A 12,944-nucleotide genomic window follows, 5' to 3' on the forward strand; every position below is an offset into this window, starting at 1 on the left:
AAGACTAGGCATAATTAAACTGGGAACTTAGCCAATGAACATCAATCAGGAATAAAATGGGTTTGATGGAGACACACTGGAAGGGGCTGCCCTGATGGAGGCTCCTTCTCTGGAAACATTCCAAACCCAGCTGGAGGAGCTCCTGTGTGCCCTGCTCTAGGTGGTGCTGCTCTGGCAGGGGGGTTGCACTGGATGAGCTTTCAGGGTCCCTTCCAACCCTTGAGACTCTGTGATACTATTTCACAGTAAAGAAATCTCCTTTTGCCTCAGCTGGAGAGACCATTCAAGAACCAGTTCTGCAGAGGAACAGATCCCATTGCTGTGCAGAAGCATCTCTGACAAAGATGAGGGAGTCATTTGCATGTTCTTTAGTTACCTTTTCAATCTTATCCAGCCATTCTTTGTTGGATGCAAGTTCTGCCATAAATGCCTGGTGCTTCAGCCATTTGCTATGCAGGTTCCTTGCCTCATCATAGGACATATCCTGGGCTGTAAGCATCTTTTCATTGATCCAGAGTGAGAGCTGGGAAGGAAAAGACATAAGTGCTTGTGAAAACACATGTAGTGTGAAATGATGCAAAGCACAGGGAGTATCAAGAGGTGCCTCTACAGAAGAGCTGTGTGAGATTCAGAGAATACTTTCACTCAGGATTCAGTCAAGGATCCACCTCTTGAACAGTTAAACATCCACCTCCAATACAGAAATAACCCATGATTCAGGCAGAAAGGAAAGCACTGAGGACAGTTTCCACACCAACACTAGAGAAAATCCATGCTTTAAAAGATGTCTTCTTTGCCAAGGGCAAACAGAACATCAAAATGATCAGAGCAGCCAGCATCAAACTTGGTCCTAGGGAGAACCTGAGTGCTTCATCTATCCCTGAGATGTGGAAGTGTAGAGACACCTACCCAAGTGGAAAATGTGAAAGGCACTTCAGTGAGGCATGCCATCCCACCCAGGAAGCACCTCACAAGGACAGTAACAGCACCAACCAGGCTCTCCAGTTCTCCACTATGTACTCAGCACACAGGGCAACAAATTCCATTCAGCATTCACAAGCCTTGGTTAAATCATCCCTGAAGGGCACTGTTAAGCTCCACAGAAAAAGGGAAAACTTATCACAGCAATCAAAGACACCCCTGTCAGCTGTTAACACCAGCAGTAAGACTTCCTCCATCCTTTGCACCTATACTACAGCATTTTGGTTTTGCTCTCAGCTGCCAGAAGGCTGTAACACTACAGTGAAAACCAGGCAGGAGCTAAGAGAAAGGCAGAGACAAAACCCTTGTAAAAACCTGGCAGAGCAACAAGGGAAGGGGAAAGAGCAGAGACTGCTGCTGCACTTCCCAGACACTGCAAACACCAGAGTTGACACAGCCTATCTTGCAGCATGAGGTTCACAGGCTGTGCTGTGTGACAAAACCTGCCAGCACGGCCCCAGAACAGGCACAAACCTCCTGACACAGGGAGCCTTGCCAAATGCTTTCACTCTGCCCTCCCTAGGGACATGAGCCCAGACAGTGTTGGAGCTTCTAAGCAAGACAGGGAAGAGCAGCTTCGACCTCTTTGAAGGTGAGCTGAGAAAGAGCAGAAAGTCAACGAGAACTAAACAAGCAAAATGGATCCCATCTCCTCAGGACTGTCAGCTCTTTACTTCCTTCTCCCAGCCAATTAATTTAACACCTTCAGATTGATGAATGTGAGAAACAGGCAGAAAAAAGTCTGAAACACAGAACTGGCTCAAAGCTGTTTTCAATCAACTCTCAGCTCCAGTCTGTGGTAAGGAAAAGGCAAGGGCTGAGGTATCCCCTTGGCTCCCTGCCACCCCACAGGACTGTTGCTCCATCACACAGTCCCTCCAGCACAGCCCAGGTAACAGCAGGCACTTTGTAATCACCTTAATGCAACTTCCAAGTCTCAATTACGGCTGTCTTCTCAGCAAACAACCATTCCATTATCACCAAGGCTAATGTCCTCTCAGGGAGAAAATTGCAACTTGGGGGTACTGTAAGTTCTGTCTTTGAACCATCCAGTCGAGACATCCACACATTAGTGGCTGGAGAGAAACAATTGGGAGCAAAGGCATTCAGGGAGCCAGACACTAGAGCTTTTATGGTTTCCTTTTTCTTTCAATGATATAGGGGAATAAAACCAGATCCTAGGGAACACAACCGCATTGGCACAGAGGCCAGGGCAGCTCCAAGAGCCAAGGGAATTTTTGTACCAGAGATGTTACAGAGGAAGGAAGAAGATGCTGCTAATAACAGCAGATTTTTATGCTAATCTGTCATGTTTTCACTACCAAGGAAGGAGCATTTCAAACCAAGCTCACAGTGAGCTTACGCAACGCAGGAAAGCATCCAGGCAACCAGGCAGTAAACAGCACCGGCCCAGTCCACGACACTCATTTTGTCTGTTTCTTGTATGAAATCTCAGCTGTGGGCAACTGCATTCAGACACTCTGCACTGACTTCCAGCCCCTGGTAGCTGGGTAAGATGTGCAGCTAAGGTACTGACTCCTTGAATCCATAAGCACAGCTTTGTTATGGTCAGCTGCCTTTGCAGGCTTTGGCTAAGGACAGCTAGTTTGTAGTGCTGGTCATGGGCAAGGCTCTTTAAGATCTGTCAGTACTGCAAGAAATAACCTGGAAATTACTTGATTAATTCCTCATGCTAGGAACAGGATTATTCCTAACTTTAAAATGTTGCCTTCAGTGTAAACAGTCCACATAAGTCCCTAGAAAGATCTGGAAAACACATGCAAACTATCAGATAACCAACACGTTACAAATGATCCTCTTCTGTCCTGCTCCCCTCACTCCTAACCTCCTGCTTTCTGACTAATGTTTTGTAGAAATCACTAGACATCTCCTGCAAGCAGGCCACATCCAGATACACAGCTGCCGACAAACTTCTTCATGGGTTCAGTGCTAAGCCCACCACATTCCACACAATGACTTTACACTACTGCAGAAAGTCTCTTGGCAACTTTCCCTGCCTTAGATGACAGAAGGAAATGCAGCTCATGAGAAGGAAAAATAACAAACCACAACAGACAGACTGATCCTTGCAGGTTTTTGGGGCAGGGTTCCTTTATTCCACACTAAATACACCACTGGATGATTTGACTGCAAAATGCTGAGTATTCAGGCCCTGACAGAATATGGGGTGAGAATGCTCTTCTGCAGGATGACACAAGTGAAAGGACAGAATTTACCTCTTGACAATCCTGAAGAAACTTCTGAAGGTCCCTGTTGTCTTTCAGCCTCATCAGAAGTTCACTGGCTGCTTCACGGTTCTTCCTGTGTCTGTTAAAACATAAGAGTAGAGATTAAAAAAACCCCATTAAACAGATATTTGATGCAAAACTGTTTGTGCAGCCTCTCTGGGATATGTGCATTGAGTAAGGACCTGGTGTGTGTCTTTGCCTTTCAAATGAAGGGCACTTCTGAAGCTCAGTTACACAGGTGTTATTTAATGTGCTTGCTTAAGTTCACCATCTCCTTGTTGTTGTGACCAGTTAAATACACATGGAAAGATCTGCAGTCAGCAGGGTTTCCCAAGTGTTATGTGTGCAGCATTCAGCCCACTGATTTCCAGACCACAGGGAAGTTCAGACTGTTGGCCAAAAAACACAAGAAAACTATCTGCAAACCTGCAGCAAGAAGATGGCATGTTCTGTGGCTCTTGCAAAGTGATGCTCTTCATCACAGACCTTTGCTCTAGCTCAGCATCCCCTTCTCCTGAACCACGCTGGAGTGCTTATTATACAACATGAAACGCACTTTGGAACACACTTTTCAGGGTGTTTAAGAGCAGAGAGAAGAAAAGGTTCATCTAGAAGCCCTATTTTTAACTCATAACTCTTCATCCTTGAAGGATGAGACATGCTGGAGGTCCCAGAGGTCTTGGTGGGTTCTCCAAATGGACATGGTGCCTGAAGAGCTGGTTCCCAAGGTGCCTCTCAGCATGTTTTTAATCAGTGCTGAATTTGGAGCAGAGTAAGAAAGGCAGTTTTTATTTACTGCTCATTGTGCTAATTGGTTCATATTTCACTGTACAAGGTTTTAAAGTGAAATACTGCTGCCCTTAGCAATAACTTAAGATAAACAGGGATAACGTGTTGGAAATGAAAGAGTGGCAATTTATTGTAAGATGCTCTCAGCACACACTGGCAATAGCTACAACAATTCATGTGAGTGCGAATCTCCAGAGACTCCTGATATTCCAGAGACTATAAATTACATATTGATGATAACAACTGGATTAAGATCCCACTTTTCCTCATCTACAGTGAGTTAAGAGAGCAAACTCTCTGCCAGGAATGCCGTGGCTTCAGAACCACAAGGAATACATTTTACATAAAAGCAAAAGGCCTGGAGGCAGAGGAATAGGAGAAAACCCTTCACAGGACTACACATTGCTTCTCTTTTAACAGCATCTATATAGCTAGAGGTCAAGAAAACTGATTTACAGATCAGATGGCACGGGACAGATGCAACCATCAAAGCAAGAGGCTGGAGCCCAGGTAACCTTGGAGTTTTGACAGGGGTTATCTGAGAGAGCACAAAGAGAAGGACACATCAACTGTGCCTTAGGAAAAACCTCTGTAACACAGCTATGGCATCACTGGGTTTGATTCCAGTCCTTCTTGGCTGGTTTTTCTATGCCTGGGCAAACACAGTGCGTTACTCAGGTTGTTAAAAGGAACTGCTTGGGTGATTTTATCATGATGATTTAACAGACTTGAAGTTAGATTGCATTCTAGGCTCCCATATTCCAGAGAGGACATAAGTTGTAGGATTAAAACCAATCATTTTCCTAACACTTCTTGGAACAGAGTTAAGAGGCAAGTAGAGAAGTTCTTATGGTGAGAAAACTTGACTTTAAAAAACTAACAAAAACATCTCCTGGAGAGTGCTGGAAACGTTAACTTCGAGAACTTTGAAGGGAAACCATGCAGGGATATCAAAACCAGATGATGACATTGTGCTTTTTGCCTTTTTTGGGGTGTTTTTATTTTGTCCCCAGCAGAACAAATATGATCTTTGGCACTCAGAGCTATTGAACTGCTAAAGGTTGTTTGGTTGTCCGAGATGACCTGGAGTGAGGCTGAAAGATGAGCATTCTCTGAAGAACAGGGCTGAACTCTAACAAGTTTAATGCTGGATGCTTGAAGATGTGGTAGTCATATTCTGAGGATGCACACTGCTGGAGCAGGCAGGATTCCTGTGCTTTCATCAGAGAACTGACATGTTTTAATGGTAGTAAGGGGCCTTAAGAGGTCATTTAATCTGCTCTCCTGCCCCAGACTGGCTATATCTAAATGTTATTAATTCCCTGTTCATGTTCCCCTGAATTCTTTAAAAGCTCCAACGACAGATTCTAGAATTTCCTGTGCATGGTCATCTCTACCACTGGAGAGCTTCTCCCAGCAGGGGTCACAGGGGCTTTAGACAGAATAAAGGGGAAGACTGGAGAAAGGAACCCTTTGCAACACAAGTTTTGATCCAGATACTTGAAGAGTGCGATGTGAAGGAGGCTGCCTGGTGCCCCTGCTTCCCTGGCTCCCTGGGGAGGGCCAGCCAGGCCTGTGGACAGGCTGGACTGCAGCTCTGCTGAGGGCTACAAGCAGCCAGCCATCACTGGAGGGTGCAGAAAAGCACAAAGGTTACTGTTCAACTGCTGATCCCAGTCAGAGCCACTACTAAAATCCTGCTCTTCCAAGAGGTGCACGGCAGAGAAAGGCCAGAAACTCAGCTCCTGTCATGCTGAAGGTTGCCAATGACTGCATCTTACTGATTTGATAAAATAGTTTGTGGTGGGTGATCCCACACTTGCACAAAAGAGATTGCTAACTGTTTAGAATGACTTTGAATTCATCTGCCTGTTCACACAGATAATCACACACGGCTCACACCACAGCAGTGTCCAGGGCTGCATTAAAAGGAGGCTTCCCTATGTATATGCAGAAGAGGCAACCTCAGATCCAAATGTCCAAGCTAAGCCATCCTAAAAGAAGGGACAGAGAAAGTACTGCAGTCAGTTAGAACATGGAGGCATCTTCCTTCTGTGGAAACATCATGAAGAATCTAAAGTTGGACAATGAGATCTGTTGGGCACAAAGAGGTGTCTGACTCAAATTAATCCAAGAGCAGAGCAATGTTTGCCACAGAGCTCCCATCCTGTCTCACCAGAGGCCCCTGAGAATGCCAACAATGCTGACAACTGACAGAATCACTTGTGGTTTAACTGTAAGCCTGTGGGTTTCAAAGCCTGTGCAGGAATAATAAATCTTACACATAGCATGAATGCAACTGCCTGCTAAGAATACAGAGATCTATGCAAGGCAGCTTTAGCTTTGGTTGTTGCACTCTCCTTTCTGAATGGGCAAGGACAGAAATTACTTCTCTCTGTGGTGCACAAAGTTGCACAAATACACAAGTTGATGCAAAAACAGACCCAGATCACAATCTGAGTCAGATCTCTCATTGTCCTTAAGTGTCACTTGCAGAATGAGGGAGGCCATGTGTAGGCACACAGGCCAGGGCAGGCCCTTTGTGCCCTTCCAAGAGAAAATGGAGGAGAAAACGCTTCTCCTCTGTCTGGCAGAAGCATCACTGGAAGTCATCAAAGCAGGGACAGCTGCACTGGGAAGACCAGCTTCTTTCCTAGCTGGAAAAGCTAGCTAGAGACAGCTTTACTCAAGTCCAGCTTCTCCTTCCCTCACCCTTTATCCATGTCCTTATTCCCATTTATTCCTCCCTGTAAACTGCACTAAAGGACTGTGCTGAAGTGTTTTTCTCCCATGGCACAGCTCCACTCTGCTTCTGCACTCCTCTCTCCTTCCTAACCCCTTTGCCCACCATGTCTGTTTAAAAGGGGCAGGGTCTGCCTGCTGCACCAACAGCTGGAGTCTCTGCTGCAATGGCTTGAGAGCAACACTGTACAAAACCCACTGCTAACAATACTGAAAACTACAAAGAGCTCCATATGGGAAGTATGGAGCCACACCACATACTTGTACTTGTTTGTTTTGGTCCTTTGTTAAACATCCAGGTGGAGCTTGGTTGGGACAGCATTTTTCTGTGAAACCAAAGAGGTTTCCTCTGCTACCACTCCCACTACACCCAGCCCCAAGGCTTTGTTCTTGAGGCTTATCAGCCCTTCAGACTCAAGAGAGCAATCACAAGGATTTCCTGAATAGCAGCAGCACAGGATGGCTTTTGCAGTGCTCTGCACAAACAGCTTTGGAATTGAGGAAACCTGAAGGGAAAAAGAGAGGGCTTTAAAAAAATAGAGTGTCTAGGACTTGCCTGCCATACAGAGTAGGAACTCCAGCAGGCAGGATGGCCCAGGTGAATAGCTGGGGTGCCACAGGACAATGGGGACACAGGGCAGTATCTGCACTGGGGGAAAACAGTCACCAGAGTACCCCTGCCCAGGCAGCAGGAATCTCTCTGCAGGTCTCTCAGAGCAGAGGCTGAAGCAGTCTCCCACTCCAGCCATCTCAGAAAGGGCTGCAAGAAATGGATGATCATTTGCTCCTCTGCCCTTGGATGCTGTATTTGAATATTCCAGAAGTTAGAGAGAGACACCTGATGAGATGGCCAGGATCAAATCCTGGGTGGGGAAACTTGCAGCAGAGGATGTGAAAAGTCCCAGATGATAGATAGGGAAAAATGATTTCCTAGCCTTCACCTTGATGGCTTTCATATAATCTCCTCTTCCTGGCCTTTGCAGAATGTCTTTGACTCTAGACAGAGTCAAGTTGGTCAGAGAGAACTGAGTCAGGAGGTATCCCCAGGGTTAGGTTGTCAGAGGGCTCAGAAGCCCTCAGCAAGCTCTGGGAATGGGAGTATCTGCCTTTCCTGAAGTCACAAGCCACAGCTAATGTGGGTGCATACACAGTGGGACACGTTTGCCAAAACAGGAAAGGCACAGCATTTGCTGAACTACTTAGCTCAATTTCTCCTTGGAGACAGAAGTATCTGGATAACTATGAGCTTATTGGCCATGGGAGGATGTGAGTCTGACAGAGGGGTCACCAGAAACATCTGACATTAGAGTTCTACATGAGCTTACTCCCGTGTTCTGACACTCATGATTGAAAAGCACCTTGGGAGACTCCACTACTACTGAAGCAAAGGCAGAAAGAACCATGAATCATCAAACTGAACATTTGGTTTTCAAAGAAAAAGAAACTCTTGTTGTTCTACAGCAACCATGCCAGAGCTCAAGAGACAAAGCAACAACACTTGCTCTAGGATGAAAGACACATTTGTACCAAGGCTTCTAATCTGATTTCAGAAGGGCCAGACAAGTTGGAAAAGGGGATGAAAGCCAAGGGGGTGGGGTAGACACAATGCCAATTGCACTCTGGAAGAGCCACATTCCTTCCTGGGAGGAAGGAAAGGAATCCATTGTTATCATTAAATCAGCTAGGAGGTAGGAGAGGAAACTCAGACTTGTGGAACCAGGTATAGCTGACTGCTACAGCTCCCACCAGAAAACAAAGCCTGTTAATGCTCCAGGAACTCTGCAGTCATATGGCCAAGATGTGGGTGGTGAGCTCACTGCCTAGTAAGTCTCTAGAAAATGGGAGAGGGAGTATTTAATGAAGCACATTTTTGAAACATTACCATTCCTGTTTTTCCACAGGACAAATAAAACAGTCTGCAACAGACACCTTCCAACACGTTACTCTGCCTGTGGGGCCTGGTAAAAGGTCACCGCTCAGAGAACAGAACGTTCTGTCACCTTCCTGACCTTACCTGTCATCAATAGAGTCCACTTTCTCCTGGATTTTATCAGAGTTAATGTTCCCATCACTAACCAGCCTCCTGCCAGTCTCTACGACTGCATTGATCTTTTCTTCATTGGCATCCATTGTGGTCATGAAATCCTCCTGTTTTTTAATAGCAGCTTCTGCTCCTTCCAAGGTTGTGGGCATTTCTGTGTGTGCCAACACGTACTCCTGCGATTAAAGCACACAAAAGCATTACACTGGGGCTGTGCTGTCTGCTCCAATGACAGATGCACCACACAGGAGAAGAAAGGCCCCCCAAAAACAGCTACAAGGAAATAACAAAAAGCAAACGGTAGTTTAAAAAGGGCAACGTATCTGTTTGCAGCTCTCCCACCCAATACCTTCGCCTGTTAACTGCCTGCAATACGCAGTAACAACCTGTAGACATGAAATAAGGTGTATCTCCAGCACTTGCCTGGTTATTGAGAAATGCTTCTGCTTGCTTGGTATCTCTGAGAAACAGCTGGTAGGCGTGAGACTGGGAGAGGAGATTTTGCCTGTTCTCCCACATTTTGTGAAGCTCGTTCCATCCTGTGTCCAAAGCCTGTAGGCGCTGGCGTAAGAACATGTACTGAGCATCAGTTTGCCCTTGAGTCACCATCTCACCCATGTCCCTCATTTTCTGGTAATCTTCCTCATAGTTGTTGATCTCGTTCTTGATATTCTCGTGTTGAGTGAGCAGCTTCTCTGCCTCTGTCAGGGTGTTCGGCATGTCCTCGGACGCGATGGCGGTCTGCGTGCGGGACAGCCAAGACTGGAAGTCATCCAGGTCCCTCAGGAACTGCTGCAGTTTGCTTGCCTCTCCCAGGGACTCCTCCCGGTTCTTGAGGGTGGTCTTCATCTCTTCCCACACGTCGTTGATCTCTGCCAGGCGGGAGAGGATAGCCTGTGCCTGGTCAGGATGCTCCGACTCCAGCTTCTCCGCCTCCTTCTGCAGGTCGCTCAGCTTGGCTTCGATGGCCACCAGGTCCCGTTCCATGCCCGTCAGCTTCCTCTGCAGGGCCATCACCCCGGCCAGGTCGTTACCCAGGTCCTGCGTGGATTCGATCACTTTGGTCTTTTCCCTGATCCAAGACTTGGTTTCATTACATTCAAGATGGTAGTTCTGGATACTCAGGGCAGAGAGCAGAGCATCCTTCTTCCTGTCTACCAGTTCTCTGAACTGGCTCCACCTGACATTTGTGAGGAGAGAAAAGCAGAGAAATTGAGATTTGTGTACGCCAAGGGAAAAGAATCAGGCAGCATTGCTTGCTGAGTGGGCAGCTGCCCACAGGAGCTTGCTAAGCCATGAAATAACCTAACTGTTCATGGTTTTTTTCCAGTCCTTCCCACAACATCAATAGTTTTAGCAAAACAACCATTAACTGAGCTATGGCTTGTATTACAATGTGACAAGCACCAGCAACCCTGAGGCCCTCAAAGTCTAATTGATAGTGAGAAATTGCTGGTTGCAATTCGTTTTCACACTGCTCTCGGGTTGTTTGGAAGCCTAAGAAGAGAGGGAGCATACATGGAATTCTATTGGAGGGGTTTGTATCACAATAATCATCACAGCAAATCTCCAGCTCTCATATCAAGGTGCTGATCCACTCAGGATTGAGGCCAGCAGCAAAACTCCATCTGCTAATGGAGGATTTGAAAGGCACAGCTCTTCTTCCTTCTGAAGTAACTTCAGCTAACAGCATTGGAATACCTTCCCAAACACACAGAAGAAACACAGATGACCCCACTGCACTTCCTCCAGCCGCTGCCACGTCCAGGAGCACCAGGCCCTTGCTTACCTTGTGTTGAGTTTATCTTGCTGTGCTTTGATCTCCTTCTCACTTGGATGGCCGCTGTGCATTAGCTGCCGAGCAATTTGGTTCACTACCGCAACACGGGATGCCTGATTGTTCATTTCTGGTTCTAAGCTCTCAAATCTGGAGTAGGGGAGGGGAAAAAAACAAGCAAAAAGAGATCACACAGACATTAGAGAATCTGAGCCACGGGCAGGCTGAAAGAGGTAGCTGGTGTAAGAAAAGTCCCAGCCAGTATCCCCCACACCTCCTGGTAAAGGCATTCTCACCTGTGCTGGATCACTTCCAGGTCCTCCAGCTTCTCTGGAATCTGCATGTTATTCAGCCACTTCTCCTTTTCATCAATCCAAAGCTCACAAGCATCTGCCTCACTGAACATCTTATAAAGGGCGAGGGTATCCTGCAAGGCCTGCTTCCGCAGCCGGGTCAGCTCAGCAACCTCCTTGTATCTCTCCTCTATTCCCGACAACCTGCCTTGCACGTCCGGGGAGCCGGCGTGTTCCTGCGGCAGAGCCTTCGCTTGCTCGTGCAGGGAGTCGATGGTTGGCCGGTAGCTTGCAATCTCTTCAGCCACATCTTTGTGCTTCTTGACCAAGGACTGAGTGGAATACTCGTCGTGGCCAACGTCGTTGCTGGAGACAATTTTGAGGATGTCCAACATCCACGCGTCGATGTCGTCAGCGTCAGCCTGGAACTGGTGAAGGAGAGAGGCTTCCTCCAGACGCTTCTTCCTAATGGCAGATAACTGCTCCAAGTTAGCCCACTGCTCTCGGATGTCCTTAATTCTTTCTCTGATTTTCTCAGACCCGAAATGCTCTTCCGCAATCATGTCTTCACCTTCTTTTATCGCCTGCTGGAAGTGTCCGCTACGACCGCTCATCTCGTCTTCGAAGGCCTTGTGTTTACTCAAGAGACGGACGACGCTGGTGAGGTCCTTCCCGTAGTCATCGGACGACAGGATCTGTTCCTTCTCCCTGATCCAGCCCTCTTCCTCAGCCATCTCCCAGAAGAACTTCCAGAGGCGCCGGGACTCCTCGAGGCGGGCCCGGCGCTCGGCCGCCAGCTGGCACAGCTCTTGGTAACAGAACTCCATGTGAGCCACGCGGTCCCTGATCACCTGCGGGTCACACGGCTTGTAACCTGCACACAGAGGCAGAAGGGACGTTACACACGACTCAGATGCTCCTTTTCATCCCTGCACCTGGGGCATACAGGGTTCTTCACTCCTGTTTGTTCCATCCACAAAGTTTACCCAAACATCCCCTCATTTTTAGTCTCCTGAAAGTGAGTGCAAACTACTCGGGGCTCCACCACACACAGATCAGAAAACATTGCTCCTTCCACAAAGACAAAAACAAAGCCTAAAGGAAAGGTGCTCATGACTGTTCCCAGTGACACAAAATTCCCTGCTCTGGATTTAGACCAGCATCATACACACAAGTGCACAGAATGAACATTGTTTACTCTACTCGTGACACTGGTTTAGTGCAATTGCTTTTATTTAGCAGAAATTGGGACAATATCAGACTGGGCCCAAGGATCTGTATTGCTTGTGTTAGAAACACAGAATGGGGAATTGATGGTGGCTGCTACAAAGGGGCAGCAGCTGCTCTTAGGAGTGTGACATGCCCTGCGAAACACAATGCCACACAGAACGGTTGGGCAGATACCTGGACAAATGAATCATTGACTCAGTGAGTGAAGAAGGAACAAATGAAGCTGCATCCTCTTATTCTGGTGCTGAATCTAACCTAATGTGCTTTGCAGAACTAATGGGGCTTATAGATAACCTCATAGGTAATTAAGACAAAGAAGGACGTGTTGGCTGCCCCTTACCTTCTCCATCAGTGGCAAACTTCTGAGCAGATGCATTGACCCCTCTCACTCTCTCAGCCTGAATGCCAATGTCAGCCTCCACAAGGGCGTGTTTCTGCAGCAGGTCCTCGACTCCTAACAAATGTTTGCCATAGTCTTGAGATAGCAGAAGCACCTGATCCAAATGCAAAAGACAAGCTGAATGGGCTGAGGCCGTAAGCTCTTTGTTTCTTCATTACTCCAGGCATTACACTGCTCTCTGTTGTTAACATTACACTGCTCTCTGTTGTTAACACTGGTTTAAGTCAAGAGAAACACCAGGCCCACAAGGAGAGTTATTTCCAATGTACAGAGACGTGGCTGATATGAATTTGAGCCCATATTTTGAAAACCACTGGCAACTATGAAGAACTTGACTGCTGATTAATGCAGTTTTAAGTCAAGGATGGTGAGAAGCTAAGCTCATCAGAAGCAAACGGAAGCCACTCAGTCCAGGTGCAGTGAGCTACACACATCCTTTCCC

General features: G+C 47.0%; 1 protein-coding gene across 3 annotated transcripts in view; it reads right to left on the minus strand.

Annotated features, from left to right (window-relative positions):
• SPTBN1 (spectrin beta, non-erythrocytic 1) overlaps positions 1–12,944 on the minus strand; it is a 128,408-nt gene that overhangs the window by 23,357 nt on the left and 92,107 nt on the right. For all 3 annotated transcript variants that reach the window (XM_061989337.1, XM_061989338.1, XM_061989340.1), the window contains 7 exons: positions 12,443–12,596; positions 10,876–11,746; positions 10,592–10,729; positions 9,226–9,982; positions 8,776–8,978; positions 3,219–3,309; positions 377–523 (listed from right to left, as the gene is read on the minus strand). In XM_061989337.1, the coding sequence (XP_061845321.1) occupies positions 377–523; positions 3,219–3,309; positions 8,776–8,978; positions 9,226–9,982; positions 10,592–10,729; positions 10,876–11,746; positions 12,443–12,596 (2,361 nt within the window). The remainder of the gene's footprint in view (positions 1–376; positions 524–3,218; positions 3,310–8,775; positions 8,979–9,225; positions 9,983–10,591; positions 10,730–10,875; positions 11,747–12,442; positions 12,597–12,944) is intronic.

The sequence above is a fragment of the Colius striatus genome, chromosome 2, assembly GCF_028858725.1.
Source record: "Colius striatus isolate bColStr4 chromosome 2, bColStr4.1.hap1, whole genome shotgun sequence".
Taxonomy (NCBI): Eukaryota; Metazoa; Chordata; class Aves; order Coliiformes; family Coliidae; genus Colius; species Colius striatus.